Source organism: Callospermophilus lateralis, unplaced genomic scaffold (genome assembly GCF_048772815.1).
Source record: "Callospermophilus lateralis isolate mCalLat2 unplaced genomic scaffold, mCalLat2.hap1 Scaffold_1167, whole genome shotgun sequence".
Taxonomy (NCBI): Eukaryota; Metazoa; Chordata; class Mammalia; order Rodentia; family Sciuridae; genus Callospermophilus; species Callospermophilus lateralis.
The window spans coordinates 80911-106261 of record NW_027511969.1 but is presented as its reverse complement, the minus strand read 5'-3'; the positions used below and the strand labels follow the sequence as shown (position 1 = coordinate 106261).

Below are 25351 nucleotides of genomic sequence, written 5' to 3'. Positions count from 1 at the left end.
GAGAAAAGTGGGAGAAGCACTGTGGGAATCCCAGCCCAGCTGTTGGGCACAGCTGCTGCAGCCATTTCACACCCAGGCTTTCAGCAAGGTGACTCTCTGGGACAGAAAGCTTAGCTTCTCCTTGCTCTGGCCACCTACTTTTGGGACGTGCCTTCACTGATTCTTCGTTATTCATGCTTTAAACATGGACATGGATGGCAACTGCTCTGTGCATTCTGCATGTGAAGGCAGCAGCCTGTGGCCTGTCATTGACGAGCTATGTCTCCTCACCTGGACAGTGCATGAAGACTTCCTTGCACCTCTTCAGAACTGCAAGCAGTAACCCCTACTGGCCCGATGGCATATTCCATGGGTTTTTCTCCCCTGGAGTGCCAGCTTCTGCACTCCTCTAATGTTCTGGCCCCTGGAATGAACACTTGAGGCGAGAAAGATAAAACTCCCATTTATTGAGTGCTCAGCGTGCTCTCTGCAGTGTCCCTGCAGGCTGGACACCCAATCCTTATTTTTCAGATGAACACTGACTCTCAGCAGGATCTCTCAGGTTAGATGAGACACACAGAGGCAGGACTGCCCTGGTGGACAAGGATCAGTCTTTTTTTTTGTGGGGCAAGGGACAGGCAGCTTTTTGGAAGAAGAGAAGAGGAAGTCTGAAGGCTTCTCACACGTTCACAGCTGCCTAGGCAGTGTGTCCGGCTTGACATGGACTGAGATGCCTCAGAGGTTTGTTTATCTCTCGATTCTTTTACTATGATGCCGGGCACCATGCCAGATGGTCTGCTGGCTTTTCAGACCGAGGCTAGAGCCCGCTTGAGGCAGAAAACATGTGAGCAATTCAGGGCTGGCTGTCAGGGCTGACTGACAGGCCACACCAGAGGCAACACAGAGCCTGACTCCAGGAGTGGTTGTCAGCCGACAGGCGGGAACTGTAATTCGCACATCAGTTGTTCCCCTCTCCACAGCTTGAAAGGTTAATCCTTTAAAGTACGTTATGTTTCTTGGGATCAGATTTTTTCATTTTCTTAAAAAATCCTTTCTTGGAGGGGAAGTGCCTACACAGTGTGGGTCTCACTATTTGGAGCACCTGTGAGGATTTCCTGCTAATAGCTGTGGCATTGCAGAGGTACCAGTGCCAGCAGTGGAAGCCCTCTGGGAGCCCAGGTGCCACGCACTGAGCTACATGTTTCATACATGTCTCGTCTCATCTCCACTGGATCTAGAGTGGGGCGGAGGGTTCCGTGTGCTACACAAAAGGCACCAACTTGAACTGCCATAGAAAGTCACAGTTCAAAAGCTTAATGTTATTAAAAACAGGTAAACCCAACCAACAAATCAACCAAACATATGCAGGCAATATGTATCTCCAAGTCCCTGGTGTGCAGATGGGTTCTGTGGCACTGTGCTGTCCCCGACGTCCTTCCACACCAGGTACCTCTACTGCCACAGCCCAACAATCCGAATATAAGTTTTCCCAGAGCAGTGCAGGGTTATGCTTTTTTTTGTGTGTGTGCTTGGGATTGAACCCCAGGGCCTTGTGCATGTGAAGCAAGCACTCTATCTACTGAGCTGTATCCCCAGGCCCTTGGGATTTAAATTTTTTTTCAGTTATAGATGGACACAATACCTTTATTTTATTTATTTTTATATGCTGCTGAGGATTGAACCCAGTGCCTGACATGTGCTAGACCAGTGCTCTACCACTGAGCTACGACTCCAGCCCTGTCTAATTGGAGTCTGATGACAACCCTGTGAAGCAGGTAAGACAAAGATGGACCATGTTCCTCAACACAGGAAAGGAGAAACTGCAAGATCTGGTCTGACAGATCCAGTTAAATTTTCTATCCTATCCAGCCTCCATGTGACCTGAGGTGAATTCCTTAACCATTCCAGGGCTCAGTTTCCTTATCTAATAGGATGCCGACTGTGTAAATCTTTAGGCATTCTTGTAGCTCTAAAAAAAAATCTAAATTCCACACATAATTTTAATTTAAGGATTGTTTTTAAACATAAGGCATGGGGCAGGAGAGAGCTGCTCACCAGGAGCAGGAGACACCTGTGCACACCATTCTGTAGCTTTCCTCTACTCTCTCTGGACCTCACCTGTGAAAGGGATTAGGCAGCAAAACTCTGCTGCAGGTGGCTTAAGGAAGGTGATTTGGGGGTCCTGAATGGCTGAGTTCTTCTGAGACTTATGGGAGCATGCTCAAGCACAAGGGGCCTTTGCCTGGTGGTAGTTTAGGTCAAACTTCTCTGAATTTTGAGGCAGCTGGAATTTCTTGAAAATATTCCTGACCTGGGTTCAGGAGAATTCTTTCTACTGCTCCCCTATGTACTTCCCTCATTTGTGGGGACTGTGTCACGAGTGTCTGTTTCTGTTTCACCGGAAACTGTTACCCCTCCGATCCCTAAGTTCACAGGGAGGTGACCTGTGCTGCAGAGGACCACAGCTTCCTTGCCATGGAGAGTGAGCAGCCTGAACAACAGTCCAAGACAGCCTCGTCAGTGCTTCCATCAGTGAGCAGGACGAGGCGAAGGACACATCGGGGCCGCAAAACAGAACCATGTGCGCACAGAGCACCATCTGGTCTTTACCCACATCTCCTAGGAACTCCACTCTAGACACGACCAGTTTCCTAGCCACAGGAGAGCCATGCTTCAGGTCCTCATAGAAGACATGAGAAAGCTGCACTCCTCACGAATTACCAGCAGACAGCCCAAACCTCATGTCCTGCTACCCACAGCCAAGAGGAACGTGCTCCGAACAGCAGGAAGGGGTTCCACATTCAGTCGTGGGCCTTTTTTGGAGGGAGAGGGATGAGCAGTCTGTCCTTAGCTGACCACGGTTGCTATGGCCAAGTCTCTAAGCTCTTGTTTCAGCAGCTGAATCACTAAATAAATTTAGTCTTTGTCTTCTGGGTTGCTGGTAGAGGGCTTGTTAGAATTTATTCAAGGCAGGCAAGAGATGCTTGGCACTAAGCCAGAGAGTGTATTTTATGGATTTCTCTGTGCCCTTGAGACAAAATTACAGAAGGGAGTGGGAGAAGGTGGGGGAGTCTATGGGCCCCCAGGACTCTGGTGTCAGTTTGTTCTGTAGCCCAGATTCCAGATTCTCAGTGACCTAGATGCTGTGTGAGTAGGTACAGGTCCCACCTGTCCAGATAGGCCATCATGCCATCAGCAACCACAACTAGGGGATGTGAATTGTGTCAGACTCACTTCCCCCATCATTTTATTTGGTTTGGAGGTTTTCACAGTGTCCTCTGGGTTGCAGAGAGGGAGTCTCTGCTATGGTCAGATGGTACCCTGATGGGGCACATCATTACCCAAGGGAGGCAGTGGCAGGGCACTCGCCCTACACACCTGCAGCTGGATGCGGGGGTGTAAGGCTGTGTTCCAGCACAGTGTACACATTGCGGGGAACTCTGTCCCCTGCGTATTTGGCTTACATGTGCTACTACTGCTGCGGCTACTGGTCCTCTTTGATGAGAAGTATTCATTCCAAAGCCTTATTTTAACTTTTCTCCATTATTTTATGATCTATGAGGCCATTTGGGGTCTCCCTAGGAACACAGCTCTCATTTATAATACTCTTTCAAGGAAGAATAAGCTCTGAAAACAGTTTTGAATAAAGCTCACATTTCCCAGAAAACAGCCTCTGTGTGATTCAAATAGGCAGGGCATTGTGTACCGAGAGCCCTCAAAACCTGTGCTAGCACAGGCTGAGTGCAGGGAGAATCCTGCATTTGGTGGTTTTGGCAGAGGTCAAACTGGGAATTGCAGCTCTGGGTACCTCTCAACAATTCCCTTGGCTCGGGTGACTCTTTGTTGGCATTTCTGTGCCTCAACTTGTCCCTATGCAGGTGGGCACATTGACTTTCTGAACAGGGAACACTCCATGGTCAGATAATACAGGATGAGAACTCCGTTGTTACAGAGTAGGACACTGGACCATTAGCCCAAGATGCCAGTCCTGTGAGTACTTGATAAGGAGTACAAAAACACTGTTCCAGGGAAGATTCCTTTCCAGGTAGCACCCCGGGGGAAAACATCCTCTTCAGAGTGTACAGGAATATAGGTTTTGGTCGCACAGAACCTGGGTTAGAATCCAAGTAGCTGAGAACCTCAGAACAGTTGCTCAGCATTTCTGAACCTCAGCACCCTTGTCTGCACAATGTCAGTGTCTACAGTGCCTATCTTGAGACCATGGGACAAGGCACGTGTGGCTGAGAGCTTTTCAAAGAAAAGTGCATCCTGTTAACCAGCACTATTACTAATACATTAGAGTAGCATCTTCCACACAGAACAAGCTCAGTGCAGAGAGAAGTATCAAGCAAACCAAAATTTCATCCCATGTTACAAACAGCCCAGGTTTTTAGGACATGCAGATCTCAGACTGAATCTCAATCTTACCACTTAACTGGCTGTGTCACCCTAACCCTAAGACTCAGTCACTCTAGCTCTTTGAGCTATATTTCCCTCTTCTGTAAAAGAGGCACAAAAGCACATACTTCACAGGACTCTTGTGAGGCTAACCTCAGACAATGTGTGTACAGTCCCACCACTCTGCCTGTCCTGCTGACGGTGTTGGGCAGATGGCAAGGTGCGTACTTCAAGCTGTCTTTCACAACACATTCGTCCTTGGCCCCTTACGTGTACCTTGAATTCTTACCAAAGTGGGGCAGACTACCAGCTCTGAGGATGGAGCCACAAAGCCCTCTCAAGCCGTACCTTTACCAGCATTCCTAGGAGGCAGAGGTGGAGCTTCTGCAGTTGGTGACGTGGGTGAGTCTGTGCTCGTGGAGGCAAAAATCTGGTTGGTGAAGGCCCCATAGGAGAGCCGCTGCTTGTCCCGCGGGGTGCTGAAACCTGGCAGTGACAGCTTGTCCTGTGGGGAGATGCTGGAGGAGTGGCAGAAGCTCTGAGGTCTGGGCAAGCGCTCTTTCTTGATGGGGCTCGGCTGGTAGATGAAACAATAGTGGGTGAGATGATAAACAAGGGCTGTCCTTAAGGCTCAGGGAGGACCTCTTCAGGTGGTCACCAGGTTCCTGTGCTCTAAGACAGCCTCACAACAATGAGTAAATGAATAAACATGTTTCAGAATTTCCCCAAACTCTCATTAAAAGTTGTCACATTGTGTAATAACTGATCTCCCCTTGAAGTGGTGAATGGCTTTAGGATCTCTCTTTGATATTCCTTGTATCCTGCCTGGCACAGAGGGAGTGCCCAGCATATGTCTGATGAATAAACATAGGAATGAACTTTCTGAGCTGGTTAAGAACTACCCACGAGGGCCCAGGGAACTGGTTTCATCCTGAGACCATATTCGTGAGTTATAAGACTTCAGACAAGGTGCTCAGTTTTCTTTGTGAACAGTGTTCTCTTCTGTAAAATGGAGACAACAACAATATACATACTTAACATAGCCTAGGCTCATTTAAGTATTTCATAAATGACAACTGTTAGTACACACCCATTAGCTGTTTTGAAGGTTAATTTGATGTGTCACCTTGGCTAGGCTATGGTATCCCAATGTTTGGTCAAACACCAGTCTAGATGTTGCTGTGTAGGTAAGTTTTTAGATGTGTTTATGCCAACAGGTTTTGGACTACCCTCCAGAATGCAAGTGGGCCTCAACCAGTGACTTGAGGGGTAAAGTCAAGACTGGTCCCTGAAGAACAAGGAATTCTGCCTCCCAACTGCCTTCAGCCTCAATGCTGCTGCATCAAATCCCTCTGGGGTCTCCTGCCTGCTTCCCTGCCAGCTCCCACAATCATGTGAACCCCTTCCTTGAAGCACATCTCTCTCTCCATCTTACTGGCTGTTTCCCAGCAGGACCCTGACTGATTATAGCTGTTAAGTGGTGCCCAACCAACGGGGATCCAAGACCAAGAAACATCTGGTACATCAGGTCTTAAGACCAAAATTAACAAAATTAACTCACAAAAAAAGGTCACTGTCAGTCAGGGTCAAAATCCAGGGGAAGGTGGGGCTCAGGGAACACCCTCGACACTTACTTTGTCATCCAGATAGTCATCACTTTCATCGATCTCCTCCTGTCGAAGGTTCCATTCGTACTCTACATGGACGTGTGGGTTGAACTTTCCAGATTTAGCCTGGGAAAGCTGGAAGTAACAGCAAGTGTACACCATTTCAATTGAAAGGCCAAAACACGCTAACGTCACACAAACACTGGGCAAACCACACCATATTCCTGGCTTCGAATAAATTAGGGGTAGCTGCACTGTAGGCACGACTCTGATAGGACAGGCTGGACTGGACGTGACGGGCTTGGGGGATTGCAGAGAACTGAAGGCAGAGCTTTTCTCCAAAACTAAAAGCATTTTTAACATTATTAAAATAAACCTCAGAACTGCAAATTCCTGGCTGGAAAACAAAATCAGGAGTCTGTCAAATTTAAGAGATAGGCCTTTACAAAGTCCCAGCCCAGGGTCTTTATTTATTTTTGGTACTGGGGACTGAACCCAGTCAAGTGCTCTGCCATGAGCTACATCACAGTTCTTTTTAAATATTCAGATGGGGTCTAAGTTACCCAGGTTGGCCTTAAACTTGCAACCCTGCTGCCTCAGTGTCCAGAGTAACTGGGATTATTGGCATGCCATTTCTTATTTATAAAATGTGGGTAAGGATAACTGTCTTAAAGGGTCCTTTTAAGAATAAAAAAAATACAACTGTGAGGCCTGGAACCTGGCACTCAGCAGAAAATTTGAGGGAATATGCCTTCTTCTTTCCTCTTTCTCCCTTTCCCATGAGCTATGGTGTGAATACAGTTTGTCCCCTCTGGAACTCATGCTAGAATCCAATCCACATGGTGAGGTATTAAGTGGGTGGAGACTGAATCCAATCATAATGTTTAGAGGTGGGGGACTCCAGGAGGTGACTGGGATTAAGATGCTCACCGAGGTGGAGCCCTAAGACTGAATACTGATGGCTTTGGAAGAAGAGGGAGATGACACACGTGCTCTTAGTCTCTCATGTAATGTGTTATACCAGCAAAAAGGCCACCATATGATGTGGCCCCTGGACCTGAACCAGATCCAAGAGCTGAAAAAAAATCTATTTTCTTTGTAACTACCAAGTCTGTGGTACTGTGTTGTTAGCAACAGAGACACAGACTGAGTCACTATGGTCAGGAGTGCATGCTGACATGAAGGCCCAGGGTATTAAGCAAGAGCTAGTGGGGTCCAAAGGTGAGCATGCACTGTGGGTTGGGGAGCTGGGAGAGCTGTGTGCTCAGCGCTTGAAACCAGCACACTGGGCTTTACTTGCCAGCTTTGAAAGTGGCTTCCCTACAATTCTTTACTGTTAGCTGCAGAGCAAGCCTAATGGACACGGCCTGATCCTCAACCCTAGCTGGCATCGACACCTCTCCAAAGCCTCTCACTCCCACGTCACGACTATATTCAAAAGACATGCAGATGACAAGTTTGTCATTTTACCACTTTTTCAAATGCAGCTTAGTGCTTATCTGAATTTCTTTAGCAAATGTTTAAAGGAATGAATCTGCTTCCTTTATCTCCAATTCCACTTTCTCAAAATGACACTTTCAAGGCTGCTGATGTCTAAAAAAATCTCCCATTCCATTTTTTGCTCACCGGATCTTCACACTGGGAAGCTTTGAGTCTCTTTGCTATGTCCAAGGCAGTTTCTCCAGCTTGGTTAACTGAAATACGGGGAAAAACAAATTACATGATCATCTAGGACACATCTTGAAAGTCAAGGAACAATAACTGAAGTACAATGTAAGTCTCAGTCCTGCTGGAGAAATGTTCAGAGAATGGTTACCAAGAGACACGGAGGCAGGCTTACCGATGACTACAGTGGGCTTGCTCCTCAGCAGCAGCTTCAGGCACTCAGGCTTGCCGTACATGCTGCAATAGTGCAGAACCGTATTTCCCAGGGACGTCTGCTTATCCAGGTTCCCACTGAAAAATTACAACATTGTTGGAAGAACTGACTTCCTCTACAACTTAAACCATGTGCGACGGTAGTTCCTCCCTCTTTTGCGGGAGAGATGTACCTGCATTTCAGGAATTCTGGAGATTCCTGAACTACAAAATGTACTAAACCCTATAAAGACTGTGTTTTTTTCCATATATACACATGCCTGTGGATAAAGTGTAATTTATAAATCAGGCACAGAAAGAGATTAACAACAATAGACTGTAATGAAAGTTACTGAAAACTTATGAATTATTTATTTTTAGAATTTTCAGACCATGGATGACCATGGGTAACTGACAACTCAGAAAGCAAAACTGCAGATTAAGGGGAAACTAATACTGTAATTACTCATTTCTGTGGTTTTTTTTTTAAATACAGAGCCAAACTATGTTGTTTATGTTGTGCAGGCTGGCCTGGTACTTGTGATTTTCCAACCTTAGACTCTCGAGCAGTTGGGACAAGAGGCATACGCCACCAGGCTTAGCCTTATAATTACTTATTTCTGTGTTAATAACTGACTCAAATATGAGCCCTTATTGTTCACAGGGAAAATCATATTCCTAACATTACACCTAACTTTGTCCACAACATACTGATAGGAATGGTGGGCACTTACTGAGTGCCTCCTGTGGGACAGACACTCTCTTAGCTTTTCTAGGTATGGCACATGTAATCTTCATACCCACTTGATGAGTACTATTCATAGCTTCTATTGCACAGATGAAAAACCAAGGTGCACAGATGAAAAAACCAAGGTATATACAGAGGCTACGTGCTTATTTTCACGACTACCAAGACAGGGACAGGCAAGTGGGGACGTGGACAGGAGGACTTGTCTGGAGACCACGTTCTCTGCCACTGCTCAGAGTTCTCTGCTACTTCTGAGGAGGAAGCCTGGGCATTTACGCCATTTGGCTCCTTCCACGCACCATTCTTCCCATTCGATGACTCCCTCTGGATAAGCTCCAGCTCCTCCTCTCATCTGCTGCTTACAGAGCAGTGCAATAAAGAATTTAGCAGATACCAACCTCCTGTGTTTGGTCTTACATTCCTACCAGTGTGTTCCTAATTTGAATGAACCATGATCCAGCCACATACACTGCTGCCTTACGCTGAGCTTAGGAACAATGAAAACTCACAAAACATGGCTGGCCTTGCTGTTACGCCTTCTTTTGACTTGTCCTAGTGCAGCAGGTTTCTGGACACAGAGATGGGATTTTACATTTATCGAGGCCAGCGGTTGGCAAACTATAGCCTGTGGAACATATCTGGCCCATCCCCAGTTTTTGTAAATGAAATTTTCCTGGAACACAGCCACGCTCGCTCATTTACATGCTGTCTCTAGCTGCTTTCAATCCACAATGGCTGAAGTGAACAGCTGCAATAGAGACCTCATGGCTTGCAAAGCCTCAAATTTTTATTATCTGACTTTTTAGGAAAAAGCTTGCTCAGTCCTGATCCAGGCCACTAACAGGACCCATTTGTGCTACTGTGTAAGTCATATAAATTCAACAGAGAAAGCAAAAGCCATACCAGTTTTGTACAAGGAAGTCAACTAAATGAAGAGATGTCTGGTCTGCAGTTCGGACGGCAAGATGAAGAGCGGTCTCCCCGAGCTCCTGAGAAGGGAAGGGTAAGGATGGCAGGACGAGAACAGGCCCACTTGCCTCCAGCAGCTTCAGCTGCATCCATGCACTAAGCAATTATTAAGAGAACCGCTTTCACTTTGAATTCTCGCTGTTTAGACATGTCCAATCAAGGTATCAGGATCCATCATCTTGCGCTACAGTAACATAACATCATCTGAGCAGCTGTGACGTTCTGCCCTGGGATTTTAACAGGCCCTACCTGTCCAGGTTCCAGCAGTGGTTCCAGGAGCTCCACCCCCTCTGCATAGACTTGAATGAGTGCAAGTAGATCCCTGTATTTGATGGCCTCCAGCAACTCACTCAGCTTAGCTGACGAGGAGGAGCAGGTCTTCCTTGAGAACCTGTGGTCGACGTACTTCGCAGTGATGCACTCTTTTCATACAGTCCTACAACAGAACAAAACAAAATGACCCAAGAACTTGATTTTTCAATAGCTAAAGGTTCACACATTGTTCTGACAGATGTTCCTCTTTGAGAAGAGCTTTTAAGAGCCATTAAAATATGGTTCTTTTCAATATTCAAACAAACCAGGTTTTAGATCAAGTTATTACAAGAGAGACAAAAGAAAGAAATTGATATATATTTACTAGTATATGCAGGTAATGTGCAGTTACAAAATTAATGGCTTATAGACCATAACTGATTTTTCCCCATCATGAGATCATAAGAAATTTATTAATATTTCAAACTCAAATCCATGTAAGTATTTATAGAAGTTGAAAAATCAAAAAAGTTAAAACTCCTTAAAGACCAATTAAAAGTTTTCAGAGCTTTGAGAAAAGGATTTTAGTCTTCAGATACAATACCCCATTTTATAGTTGATGTTACTGAGCCTCAGAAAAGCTGTCTTCAGTAACCCCCAAAGGATGACAATGACTCTCTTCCCTGCACAGGTTTCAGGCTGGCAGCAGTAGCCTACTGTGGACAACCAGCCCAAGGTCTGAGTGGGTGTGACATTTCTTGAATAGTCACCCTTGCTACTTCAGTTCACTTGCTCCTGGTGTGACCAAACCCACCTCCTGGCCACTGGAAAATACAACCTAAGGGCTGGGGTTGTGATTCAGTGGTAGTGTGCTTGCCTAGCATGTGTGAGGCACTGGGTTTGATTCTTAGCACCACATACATATAAATAAAATAAAGGTCCATCAACCACTAAAAAAAAAAGGAAAGAAAAAGAAAATACAACCTAAGTGGCACAATGGTCATCTTTGCCACCTTTGGGATAATTCTGAAACAGAAGTCAGCTCAGAGGAAAGGAGACAAGAGATAGGGAGACAGAGCTGGGGTCAGAAGATCATGTCTGCCATTCCAGATCCAGCTGTACCTGAACAGATACCAACCTCCTGTGTTTGGTGTTACATTCCTACCAGTGTGTCCCTAATTTGAATGAACCATTTTCCTGGTTCCACGAGCCAGTTAATAAAAAGACAGCAAACAGAGTCTGAGTTCATATCCTAGTTCTGCAGCATGCTAGCTGTGTGCCCTTACTTCATCTTTATGAGCTTCTGCTTTTTCATCTAAAAATGGTGAACAATACTCCTTAGCACATTTTGAATTCAAGAAAGTACAGCAGGGCTGGGGATGTGGCTCAAGCGGTAGCGCGCTCGCCTGGCATGCATGCGGCCCGGATTCAATCCTTAGCACCACATACAAACAAAGATGTTGTGTCCACTGAAAACTAATTAATAAATATTAAAAATATTCTCTTTCAAAAAAAAAGAAAGAAAGTACAGCACCTAACAGATGCTTTCTTTCTTCAGAGATGGCTCTCTCACACCTGCGGTAACTGTTGCTGGCCCCTGCGTTCTACACAATTCAGAACTGTACAGTTCTCTCATTCTGGGTTGACGGTCAAAAGAGCTAAGCTGGGTGAGGACAGCACACAGTTATTGGCCCTTCCTCAACTTTGTGCAGCGTCTGCTAAGTAGCCAAGATCTAGCACACATGGGTGTCTTTATACTTAGGTCAAGTCCTTTTTGGATGGCCACAGTCTGATGTGCTAGAAGACTGCTAAAGAGGGCTAGGGTAGCTCAGTGGTAGAGTGCTTGCCCAGCATGTGTGAGAATGTGGATTCCATCCCAAGTGCGCGCATGCGCACGCACACACACACAAACTGGAAACAAACAAACAAAAACTTTCACTAAGGTGAAAGAATGGGCTAAGCCTGGCTTCTGAGTCCCCTCGTGACTTACATGAAGTGTGAAGGCAGCTACTGTGTTGAGCACCAGGCTGAAGAACTGAACAGCTTGCTTTAATCTGATACCACTTGATAGACCAAGTTCTGGATGTGCCTGTTCTCTTATCTGTAAAATACGACTAACGCCCCCTGCCTTATGTACCCTCCCAGGGATGCGAGAGTAGGTACAGAACAGAGTGATGCATGGGTTAAAGCCTCATTTTGAAAGCTGTCTTCCTTTTGCTACCAGAAGGCAGAACTAGGACCAACGATGGAGAGCTGTGGGAGGGATTCCTCTGGTGTTTTAACTAACCTTCAGCAAGTTCTGCAGGTTGCATCCAGGTGCTGGAAGGAACACACCAACACCAGTGACCATCTGGCAGAAATGATGCAGAGGACACTCGGGTGTCGTACCACCTGGGCCACCCTGAAGATCTCCACCCTTGGGTCACCCGATCTGTGGCCACAGGAAGTGTGTGGCCTCTCACTAGACAGGATATGTTCAATTCTTCCAGGGCTCTTGGTTTGTAGTCCCCTGGCAATCACAGGTTTTGTGACACTGGGGTTCTGGGGAGGGAAAAGGTCAGTTGTCTAAAGCTCTAGACACCAGAGCTCCCCTCCTAGGGCTGGAAAAGACAGCTCCCCCTAAACCTGGCCCTGCTCATCAACCATATTCCGATCAGTGGTCCCTGTATGTACCTGGGGGCTTGGGCAAAAGCCCACGGGTTACCTTCTCAGGGAGCTCTTCAAACGCCCCACACTTAGACCCACCAGCAAGGCCTTAGCCACCAGCAACTCCCCTCAGAGCACACTGAAGTCCAACTATTCTGCTTCGTCCCCCTGCTGCCACCTCTAGCTGAACTGCTTCCATTCTGCAGTGGATCTGGCAGACCAGATTCTCCCTGGCTGTGCTTCCATCTGGCCCACCATCTATCCTTCACAATCACCTATAGCAGGACTTCTAACCTCAGGATGATTGGCCTCTGCCCACTGGTGCCAGTGACACCTGCCCAGGTCTGGACACCGCTTAGTGTCCTCTGGTGGCCAAGGACGGTCACCCCTAGTTGAGAACTGCTGTGCTAAAATGACACATTAAAAACAGAACTTAGATCATCAAGCTTCTCTGTTTAAAACCTCTCAGTCACACTTAGGGTAAAACCCCAAACATCACACATCCTACAGGCCACCTGTGATGTGGCCCCACCTCACATACCATCTCCTACACTCTGCCTCCTGTTGTCCCTGCAGTCACACCTGCCTTTGTCTTACAGCTTAGAATGGCTGCGCCTGTCCTGCACCCACACCACTGTCCATCAGCCTGGCCCACTCTCAGGCCCACCTACTGCAGCTCTCCACTCCAACGACCCCCTCCTACTACTCATCTTCTCGTATTCCCTTTATAACACCTAATTCTAGGAGAAATTATACTATCTAGTTTTTAATTCTCTGTTTTCCTCACCATGGTCAGAATGTAAGGACAGGAATTCTGTGTTGTTACTGTATCTTTGGCACTTAACACAATACCCAGAGCATAGAGGTGGCCTAATAAGAATTTACTGAATGAACAGGGCAGGTGGCACATGCCTGAAATCCCAGCTATTTGGGAGACTGGGACAGGAGGATTGCAAATTCAAGGCCAGTCTGAAAGAGCTTAGACTGTCTCAAAAAAAAGTTGTTTGCTGAATGACTAAATTATGAACTGCATATTACAGAAGGTTCACTTTATTTCTCTGGGTAGCTGTCCAAATAATGAAATAATACTTATACAGAGTGCTGTCCCCAGTCATTTTTTAATTCAAGTCCCTTAAGCCTTAGCATAACCCCAAGAGGTAGACACAGTCTTCAGATGAGGAAACTGAGGCTCAAGCCTAGCCTAAGGTCACACAGCTCAAGTCACAGAGGGCAGGGATCTGAAGTGCAGCAGCCTAGTTATACTCTCTCCTAGCCAGGTCTGAATTCTGGGTGTGCAGAGACTCTGGAAGCACTGGCGTGGGCAGGACGGCTCTCTGTGTGCTCAAGCCCTTGCTGCCAGAAGGCTGGTGAGGGGACTCAGAATTTCTTTGTTTACTGCAGCTTTATGATCCAGCTGATTTCCCAAGTTGACCGCTCAGGGTGAACTGCTCTTACTAGTGTGGAAAAGACATCGGCAGTTTTGTGACAATATACTTGGAGACCAAGCAAGATGGTCTCCATGTTAGGTGGGGGAGCTATCCAAGCCCCCTGCACCCCAAACTCTCACTCCCTGGGTCACACCTATGCTACCCTCCAGACCCCAGGCATCATGGCTGATAGGCTCTGCATGCAGTTTGTCTCCTGCTGTTTCCCCAGCAGACAGGAAGCACACAGCAGGCATTTGCAGAATCCAAGAAAAGACCACTGCTAAGAGGCTTCTGTGAGACTTGATCTCACATTTCAGACTGAATGTGCCCACTAATAATTTGAGTAGTTTCTCAAATCCGGTGTCCAAGGAAGAGAGGTGTCCTGCTTCCAGCCTTCCTCCTCCAAGGCCTTCCCTGACCACCGGGGCAGTCAGTCTCTATCCTACTCTACACAGCACTGAGAACACTTGAATTGTGGGGGCTGAGGGCATAGCTTGGTGATAGAGCGTGATTGCCATGTGTAAGATCCTGGGTTTAATTCAATTAAAACATTTTGAATAGATTAATAGAGTTACATGGCTCAAACATAAAAGTGGTATCAAAGAATACTTAGAAGTCTCACACCCACTCCTGCCCAAAGCATGCAATTTTATTGATTTCCTGTGTGCTTTCAAGTGTTCCCTCAAGTAAATTTTGGTTCATAAACATCTACCTTTATGCATCTTTTACTATCAGAATCTAAGACCTAGGCAGTGGGTAGTGAGAGATCAACAAATTGAGTCAAATTTCAGTTCCCAAGTTTGAACATGAGTCTGGATTGAAGGGACAGGTGTACTTTACTGACTCCCTGGCACCCTTCCTTTCCCCAGGGCAGTCCATTTTGTTTGGTGCTCTGTGTCTTGCTTTCTTTTATGTAACAATGATCTACACGGTGCTCAACTGTGTGACTGTACCCTAACATTCATTCAGAGGCCTATAAGTGGATACTTGCTTTGTTTCTACTCTTGCTACTACAGAAGAGGAATAACTTCACAGAAGTGGGACAGTTGAATCAAACGGTAAATAGACTTATAGCTTTGGTAAATATAGGTAATCTTTTTAAAAAAATTTTTATTGTATTTGGACACAACACCTTTATTTTATTTATTTTTATGTGGTGCTCAGGATTGAACCCAGTGCCTCGCACATGCCAGGCAAGCACTCTACAGCTGAGCCACAATCCCAATCTCACTAATTTGTTTTTTATAATGTGCCATCTTGTATTTCCACCAGCAATATATTAGTAGAATGTCTGCTTTCCCAGACTTACTGAGTGAAAGCATTGGGGTGGAAAGCATTGGGAGTTTTGCCAGTCTGACAGGAATCTCCTATGGTCCTTTTCTTCTCTCTTTTTTTTTGGTACCAGGGATGATTGAACCCAATAACATTCTACCACTGAGCTACAACCCCCATTCTTTTGCTTTTTGAACAGGGTCTTGCTGAGCTGTCCACGCTGGCTTTGAACTTGTGATCCTCCTGCCTCCCGAGTCTCTGGGATTATAGGTGAGCACCACAGTGCCCAGCTCCAGTAGTCTTTGTAGGTCTTTCATGTGTCACAACGTGCTCCAAGTGTAGAAAACTATCCTCATCCTCATGAAGTTCTATGCTCCACAGAGCAGGTGCTCAGCTGCACCTACCTAGGGGAAACTGATGGTGGAAAGAATCTGTGGATTCCAAAAATACATTTTGCTGTGCTTTGCCCCAGTAATGGGAAAACTTAACAACTAAGAAGATTTTGGGGGAGGATAGAAAAACAATTATAGAACAGTGAACAATTTAATATATTAGAGATACTTACATATCACTTGAAGGGGTAGGTTTTGGTGAGGGGCTGGGTAAATTTGCTTCCATAATATCATTAAAGCTATTGTTTCCTACATTCTTGGCCAGCTTCAACATAAACAAAACACAATACAGTGAGCTCTTTACTATTAGTTAAAAGCTTCCTATTATTTGCTTTTGCGATTTCTGAATGTATATTTTCCTTCATTTGACTCAGAATATAAACCATTCATTCAACTGGTCAACAAAAATTTACTGAGCATCTACTTACTACATGCCAGGCACTGAACTCTGAATGAGAGAAATGGGCAGATCATGCTCTCTTTTCCCTAGTGAGACTGACAAGAAAATCAATCACATCTACTATATCAAGTGATAATGCCAGAATAGAATAGGATCTGGTCCGACACACTGATAAACCCTTTGAGATCAGAGAGAGAAAGCTCCATCCGTGAGTTTAGGCTGAATTCCTAGTGGGCAGAAAAAGATTTTTCAACCCCAGCCCATCTCCTCTTTATGATGACATTTACTCCTAGTGGGCAGAAAAGTAGGATTACTTTTTATATTTGGGTACAGATTAAGATGCTACAGGTAACTGAGGACCTACGGAACATATTGTTTCTGGATTCAAGATATTTCCAAGAAAATTTATCCCGGAGGGCCTTTGGTTATTCACATAATTTTGAGGGCAAGGTGAAGTTGAAGAAGTACTCATCCTTCAGTAGACAAGGCCTGGGCTTACTGCACATCAAGTGTTTAGGACTGGGCTTTCCTATTTCTAAGTGTTAGACTGGGTTTCATTTCCACAAGTCAAGGAGATGCACTTTATTCAGTAGCACCAACTGTGCACTAAAGGAAAAAGTGCTTAGGTATCAGATCTGAGCTTTTCTCTGCAATCCCGAGGGAAACGGGGAGCCCATTGTCAGCACGATCTCCTATTTTCTGAATGAAGAGGCACACACAGCACAAGGAGGGTCATCACTGCACAGTGGACCCTCAGCTGGGGCAGGCTGCTGGCTGGGACTGGCTGCCCTGAGCTTTTGGTACTTTTCTCCAGACAAGGCTAGTGACAAGCGAGATCATCAGCTTATCCTCAGCTCGTGTTCACTCAGGAGCTGCTCCAGGGAGACCCTTCTGAGTTCTATTTTACTTAAACATTTTCACTTTACATACAAAGACTTGCTCTTAGTGCACCAGCGTTAAACTTGTCAAGACAAGGCTCAGGGCCTCCAGGCATCATGCCAATGCCACCTGGGCCTTCTGTTTCCTTTCTTGACATATTTATGGCAGCACCAATTTAACTTGGATCTGATGAGGGCTCAATATTCAGGTGAATCATGATGGGAGGAGCAGTGGTTAAAGAAAAATTTAACTGTTCATAACACTTTTTTCCACATTACAAAGCTAAGGAACACAAGTTCACACTGTTTATTCTGTTATGAGGTAAAGAAGTTATGAATTAAGGAGTAACTGGTTTTGTGACAGTGATTGTGACTTAGTAATTCTAAGTCATATGTACTTTTACAAACAGAAACAGTACAAATAAAATCAAGAACTTTTTAGTCATTATTTTTAATAACATAAGTCATTAGGTAATGTGAACATGTGATTTTAACTTATTATAAAAATGAATCCCTAGCCAGGTGAGGTGGTGTACACCTGTAATCACAGTGGCTTGGGAGGCTGAGGCAGAAGGACTGCAAGTTCAAAGCCAGCCTCAGCAACAGCGAGGTGCTAAGCCACTCAGTGAGACCCTGTCTCTAAAATACAAAATAGGTCTGGGGATGTGGCTCAGTAGTTAAATGCCCCTGGGTTAAATCCCCAGCATCAAAAAAAAAGTTGTTTCCTAAAACTCATAAAAAATTCAGGAAATTAGAATTCTTTGTACCTAGCAGAGACAAAAATTCCAAAACATTAAATATATTCATAAAAATAAATTTTAAGTTCTCTTTCAAAGTAGAGGTTATTACTTACCAAGAGTTCAGAAGTTCCTAATTTGTCTAATTCCAAAGATTGAATGCGAGAAATATGAACCCCCATTTCCCTATGGATGCCAGAACATTCTATACAGGTCAAAATACCCAAGTTGGTTGAAAGCCAGGTGGGTTCTGTGGAAACAATTTAATGAAACAAACAAGATATCTAATTTAGCATGCAATTACAGAGAAAGCTAAAATAGTATAAACTTGCTTTGATGCTCCTTGGTTTCTTTTTTTTAATCATTTAAAAAAATCGTTCTTTTATATATACATAACAGTAGAGTGAATTTTGCCATATTATACATACATGGAGTATAATTTATTCTAACTAGGATCCCATTCTTGTGGTTGGATGGAACCGGAGATTATCATGCTAGATGAAATGAGCCAATCCCCTCTCCAAAAGACCAACAGCTGAATGTTCCCTCTGATATGTGAATACTGCCTCACAATAAGTGTGGGGTGGGGGTTTGGGGGTCACCAGATTGGACAGGAGCAGTGGGGAGAGGGGAATGGGAAAGACAGTAGAGTGAATCGGGCATAACTTTCCTCCTATATGAACACACGACCAGTGAAACTCCACATCATGCACAACCACAAGAGTCGGTTATTTCTTTTTGATCAGTCAGCACCTGAGCAGTTACTCTTCATTCTGCCACTTCCTCACACTGTGAGTCACTATCACACACACCTGAAAAGGGCAGGAAACCTGACTCCTCTCTGAGGTGCTTGTGGCATCCTGTGAAGTCCAGTGTGACAAGCAGAACAATAAGTAGATCACCAGGTTTGGCTCCCTGTTCTCACCTCTACTGTCTTGGTGACATAACGCAAATCACCTTGTCTGAGACCCAGTATCCTCATCTATCAAATGGGGACATCAGCATTTTCTCACAGAGCTTCTCTGAAGCTTCAGTGTGATAATTTAAGTAAAACCCCAAGCACAATCCTCAGTACAGGGAAGCACTCTGCCATTGCTAGCTGTTGCCAACACCTTGGCAACACAGTGCTACCTGGAAGCAGAAGTTTGTGGGAGGGTGACATCGTGTGAAGCAGAGGCTGGGAAGTTTCAATGGGCAGGCAGGAAGGAAGGTCAGGTACTATGTGTCAGCCGATTTCACACACACAGTTATTAATGCCTTATAATGGGGTGTGTTATCCTGACTGCAGGATGAGGAAGCTGCAGATCAGAATGGTAAAGGGACTTGACCTGACATCACCCAGGCCCTGAGGGCAGACTTGTGATCTATAATGGGACACCCTTTCTGTGCTCTTCCCTTAAGGTCCCTGGTGCTTACTGAACTGATCCTCATAGGAAAGGGAGCACGGTGGCCATCAAGGAGAACAGGTGGGCGCTTTCCAGGCAGAGCAAAGGGTGTAGGTAGGAGCAACTAAAGGGTGGGATGTTCATGGTGGGAACACATGTTGTGCGTGCGTGTGCAATGGTGTCCACAGGAGGCAAGGCTTTTAAGTAATGAGCTTATTCTATATTCTACATCTAGAGTGGATGCTTAGCAGGTCAGTTCAAGCATGGGGGCAAATACCTGACGAGCCACAGTCACAGCACACGTCATTCCCAGGGAGCCGCTGGACCTCTTCAATGATGGCTTTCGTCAGATCTTCCAAGCTGTTCTCCCCCGTGCTCTGCTCGCTCCGGAAGGCCATGGTCAGGGCCTCCTCTTTGCTGTTGGTCAGCACCGATATCCACCTGCGGTCAGAACAGCAGAGGCAGGAGGCCTTTGAGGGTTGGCCGTGGCTTTCTCCCTGCACTGCAAACAGTCCTCTTTCATTAAGAGCTTCCAAAAGAGACCCCCCCACCCCAAGTATCTATAAAATGAGGGAAAGGAGAGAAAGGAAACGCGAAGGAAAGACTTAAAGAGGGGAAAGCCACACAGGAGAAGACAGAGAAGTAGAAACCTGTGCAGCTAAGGACCGGCAGGAACACACGTGGTGCCTTGTTTCTATGCAGGCAGAATCAAGGGGATGCCAGGGGGCAGGGGCCCAGTGAGGGATCACTGGAGAAGGGGAGGGAATGGGACAGAGCTCAGCGGAGGCATTGCTGTGGAAGCCCGTCTGTGAGGACGCTTACAGGTGAAAATGAAGGAATATCATGTTAGCAGCCATAACATTTATGCTTATGAAAAAGGAACATCAAACAGTGACATTTACAATGAATGATGGAGCGTGAAGGCTCCCTGATAACATATGCTGTAGGACCGTCACCTATACCCAGTAACCCCCTGCCTCCAGTCCAAGTGTAAAACCACCCAGAAGCCCAAAGACAGGGTGCTGCTTAATAAAGCATGAAATAACCACGAAGGGGAATGTGAACAAGCAAGTTCTCAGGCACATCCTGTGATTCCAGCAACTCAGGAGGCCGAGGCAGGAGGATGACAAGTTCTAGGCCAGTCTCAGTAACCTAGTGAGACCCTGTCTTGAAATAAAAAACAAAAAGGACTGGATGTAGCACAGGGGTAGAGCCATTCTAGAGTTCAATTTTGGGAGAAAACAAAGCAAAATGTGGGAAACTTGGTGGGATCTGGAGTGGTCTGGTGGCAGCTGCCCCTTTTGGAAGGGGCATGAAATATTATTTTGCCACAGTCCCCAGTGGTCTCCTTCATTAGTTGATGATATTGGACCCTTCTGACTTTTGAAGTTGAGACTCAGGAAGTAAATTAACTGTGATTAAGGATGTGGAGAACAAGCAAGGCTCTGACCTGGGGGAGCTGGAAGATCTCTCGTGAAACAGCAGAACCCTAATCAATTAAATCATAGTCTATTCACAGAAAGCCCGAGGGAACACAGGAGACACAAACTGACAATGTCCCCTACCTTACAAACATTTTGCAAGTAATTTCATTTACCTTGAGCAGTTCAGAGAACTTGTAAAAACATAACTATGTAATTACCTAAAAACTTCGATTTTTTTAAATGGTGGCAACAAAATATCACGTGATAATAAATATATAAGATTGCATTTATCAATTTATTTTCTTCCTTTTATCAGTGTATCATAATTGTACATAGTGGAATTTGTTCCACATTTATACATGCACACAATATAAAACATAACTTGGCCAATATTTAGTCCCCAGCATTTCTCCTCTTCCCTCCCTGGGTCCCTGTGCTCTACTTTACTGATCTCCCTTTGATTTTTTAAAGATGGACACAATATCTTTACCTTTTATTATTTTTATGTGGTGCCTTCGAACCCAATGCCCAATATGTGTGAGGCAAGCACTCTCCCGCAAGCTACGACCCCAGCCCCCTCCCTTTGATTTTTATGAGACCCCCTCCCCTTCTTCCTCTCCAGCTCCCACATGAGAGAAAACATACAACCCTATGTTTTAAGTCTGGCTCATTTCACTTAACATAATGGTCTCAAGCTCCATCCATTTTCCTGAAAATGACAATTTCATTATTTTTTTATGGCTGAATAAAACTCCATTGTGCATATAAACCATATCTTCTGTATCTATTCATCTGTTGATGGACACCTAGGCTGGTTCCACAGTTTGGCTATTGTGAACTGGGCTGCTATAAACATGGGTATGCATAGACTGGTAGAGTATAACTTTAATTCTTTAAATACAATAAATACAAGGGAGTGGTACAGCTGGGTCAAATGGTGGTTCCCTTCCTAGTCTCCTGAGGAACCTCCATACTGATTTCCATGGGGGTTTTGCTAATTACAATCCCACCAATGATGTAAAAGTTATAATGAAAAACATTGCCAGCCACTGTCTTCAAAATGTCATATGGAGGTTTAGAACTGAGTATGTTGGGTATGTATTTTTTCCTCCACATCCTCTCTAGCATTATTATTTGTGTTCTTGATGGCTGCCATAACTTATGTGAGATGAAATCTTCTCAGTTTTGATTCCCTAACTGCTAATGATGTTGAACATTTTTTTTCATGTATTTGTCAATTGCTTGTATTTCTTCTTTTGAGAAGAGTCTGTTTAGTTCATGTGTCCATTTATTATTTTCTTTGAATTCTTTATATATTCTGGTTATTAATCCTGTTATAGAATAGTTAGCAAAGATTTTCTCCCATTCTATAGGTTCTCTCTTCACATTCTTGCTTCCTGTGCTGTGATTTTTAACTTGAGGTCATCCCATTTATTAACTCTTGGCATTATTTCCTGAGCTTTAGGGGTCCTAGCTGTGCCTACATGCTGGAGTGTTGACCCTATGTTTTCTTCTAGGAGTTGCATAGTTTCTGGCTTAATTTCCAAGTCTTTGATTCATTTTGAGTTGAAGTTGAGTTTTGTACAGGGTGAAAGATAGGGGTCTAGTCTCATTCTTGTGCGTGTGGATAACCAGTTTTTCCAGCACCATTTGTTAAAAAGGCTCTTTTCCCCACAGTCTATGTTTTTGGCATCCCTGTCAAGAATCAGAATACTGTACATGCATGGGCTTGTCTCTGTGTCTTCTATTCTGTACCATTTGTATGTGTCTGTTATTATGCCAGTTTCTGCTACTACAGCTTTGCTGTATAATTTGAAGCCAGGTATTGTAATGACTAAAAAGGACGGATTTCACCAAAATGCTAACACTGGTTGTCTCTGAGTGATTTTCTTTAGGAAAAAACTGATTAGAAATAGCTTGTCTCTGCTTTTATGTAATTTTCCTAATCTAAAATAAGTTTGTATTACTTTAATAAATGAGAAAGAAAAAGCCAAAGTTTAAAAAAGATAATGAAAAACAATGCCAGCCACTGGCTTCAAAATAAAAGCTTATCTTCAAAACGCCATATGGAGGTTTAGAACTGAGTATGCTGGGTATTTTTTTGTTATTTTGTTCTATATATTGTAGGATGAAGCTGATATAAAGCAAAGCACCATCTACAAAATGTTTGACTAAGTAATAGCGAAATTTGAGAATTAAAACTATCTGCTTGAGCACTGGCTTGCACCTCACACTGTTGACTCTAGGTGGCGCTCACCTTCAGGACATCATGACACACCTGAATAGCTTCCCTTTTCTACTGCGATGCAGAAAACACCACTTCAGAACCAATGTCTAGGAATGGGCAGGGCACTCGATACATTTTAAATTAAACAGTATCTTTAATTATTTAGTCTCAAGTTAGAAAACAAACTGTTTTCTTAAAAAAAAATTCAAGAAACTGGTATGACAGGACTAGCTACTGTGCAACTGGCTGGCTGGACTCCTGTTACTGGTCTCCCTGCTGATCGCAGACATTTCCAGTTTGCTTTCCTCAGGCACCATGACGTTCGGCTCCTTAATATGGACCAGTCTCTACCATGGGCCAAGGACTTATAATTTTGAAACAAAATTCCCCGAGAGCCTGTAGGCTGGGCTTTAAAAAACCTTAAAAATGAGGCAACAGAAGCCAGAACAGTTATGTGAATTTCCCAGGGCCCTGCAGCTGGACTGGGAAGGCTGGGAGGAAAGCCATTTTGTTGGCCCCCTTTCAAAATTTCTCCCATTATGCCACATTGTCTCTTCACCCCAAGGCTCAGGATAAAAAAAAAAAAAAGAAGTTTATCAGGATAATCAGAAAAAAATAGATTTAAAGGACAATTAAGTCTCCAGGGAAGTAATTCAGATTTGATGGAATTGGAGTGGCTATATTTCAAAAGGGTCAAGAGTCAAAGTAACTACTTCTGACAATATGTAACTTTTAAATTATTTTAAAGTAACAGACATAAAAAAGTCTAAGCAGCAATACATAATTGTATTTTAATACCTTAAAAATAACTTTGAGTTTTACAAGATAAAAAAAATAAATTGCCACCCTGTGAGGAGCTTCACACATTTCGTCCTCACTCGCAAAATCCTCATTCTCCTCAGCTTACTGAAGAGATGGCCGTGGCCCCATAACTTAGGGGAAAGGCGCTGGTGAGCAGAACCTGCAGCAAAGGCCACTGCTGCTTGACACCACCCCCTTCCTTGGTCAGAAAGAATTTTTTTCATTTAGTTCCACTGGACACTTTTTTTGCACTGGGTCGGAACCCAATGATTCAGTGAAACTGCCTCTATGTGAACCTGGAGGTAAAAAAGAACTGAGGCTTCCCTCTGGGCACGTGATTTCTTTGTGCAGTTACCTCCTACATCACTCAAAATGAAGCCTCCCGCCTCTACCTGAAGAGGCTGAAGTGCAAAATGTGTGGCAATTTCACGATGGACAAAGCAACATTTTTACTGAAGAGTGCTGAGTCCCACGGGCAGGAAACCAGTCATCTAACAAAATGGGGCTGAACTGCCTCTAAGCCCTGAGAATCAGTAAGACACTGGAGGCCTGGGTTTAGACAGAAGGCCACAAAGATGAGGTGGATCCCTCCCGACCTCACATGAATTTCTCATTTGTTTTCCAGTTAGAGCTCTGAGGAGGGGGAGAGAAGAAAGAGAGGAATCAGAGAAGTTCAGGAAGCAATATTCCCCTGTGGGTTTGGAATTCTGTCTGGATTGAAATCCTGGTTTACCAGGACCCTGGCCACAGGCACACTGTGCCTGTTTCCTCATCTGCAAACTAGGGATCAAAGTTCCTCCTTCCTGGGATTGTGGCCTACCAAGCACAATAACCTCAATAAACACCAGCTTCTGAATCTGTGGGTGGAAGGCAGCCCTCCTGACAGGGCCCCTTCTCATCTGGTTCCTGAGTCACACTTCTCCTCTGCCAACTCTGTGCTCGGAACATCAAGCCCAGGGGCCTCTCCCCGCTCTGCCTGTTGCTTCTTGCCGTCAGGACCATGCCTGCAGGGCAGAGTGCTTACACCCTTCCGTGCCTGCCAGAGCCAGCACAGCTTATCTTCCTCTAGAATGTCACTTCCGCAAGAACCTCAGAAGGTGAGCACCCCGGGTCTGCTTCCCCCCAGTAGCCCTTGTGCTTAGCGCCTGCTCCAATGTCACATGGCTCATCTCCTTCGGGGCAGGGCTCCGCTACATTTCTTGTTGTGTTCTCAGTGCTTTGCACTGTTCTTGGTATCTCAGTGGCATTTAATAAGTATTCAGGTGGATGAGTGGGTACACAGAGATGGCTCTTCCTTCTCTGTCTCCCTAACCTGCCTTTCCACTTTATTCTCTTTGGCTGTATTTCCCAACTCCACATGCCTTTTACCCATTCCTAGTCTCTTTCTGATCCCTTTACCATTTCCCCTCTGCCAAAGGGAAAGAGAAAAATGTTGCACCCAGTTCACTAAACAATGTCAGAGACTGGTCTTTGGGAGGTAGGCAGCCCTCCACAAGATGCCTCAGAGTGGACAGAAAACGGCAAAAACTTCCCAAAAATATTTTGGTAACCAAGATGTCAATTTGTATTTCCTATTAATTATATCCATTATATACATAAATAAATGAGAATAATGAGAATAATGCTGCAGAGAAGCATGTGTGAAAGTGAATGAAAGAGAAGAGGTGTGTGAGGCACACTGGGTGTAAAGGGCACCTGTGGCCCTCTGGGAGGAATCAGAAAAGGAAAATGACAATACTGATTGCCATGGATGGGACAGAACTTTGAGAGTTTGTGAAACTCAGCCCACATTACCCCGGGACTTGCCAGAAATGAGAAAAATCTGAACAGCATAAAGGTCAACTGCCCTCGTTAGCACCAGGGCTGTGAGCAGCTGAGAACATCATAGCCGTAGACCACCTTCCGAAGCCCAGGGCAGCCACAGGAAGGTGGCTCGGGACTGCTCCCAGTAG

At 44.9% G+C, this 25351-nt stretch overlaps 1 protein-coding gene across 1 annotated transcript in view; it reads right to left on the bottom strand.

The window, feature by feature from the left end:
• LOC143388185 (arf-GAP with SH3 domain, ANK repeat and PH domain-containing protein 1-like) overlaps positions 1-25351 on the bottom strand; it is a gene marked incomplete at its 5' end in the record, with an annotated part of 70919 nt that overhangs the window by 8100 nt on the left and 37468 nt on the right. Inside the window, 9 exon segments of the mRNA XM_077108035.1 lie at positions 4726-4954; positions 6012-6119; positions 7611-7678; positions 7825-7940; positions 9493-9578; positions 9808-9994; positions 15721-15812; positions 17679-17812; positions 19225-19388. Coding sequence (XP_076964150.1) covers positions 4726-4954; positions 6012-6119; positions 7611-7678; positions 7825-7940; positions 9493-9578; positions 9808-9994; positions 15721-15812; positions 17679-17812; positions 19225-19388 — 1184 coding nt within the window.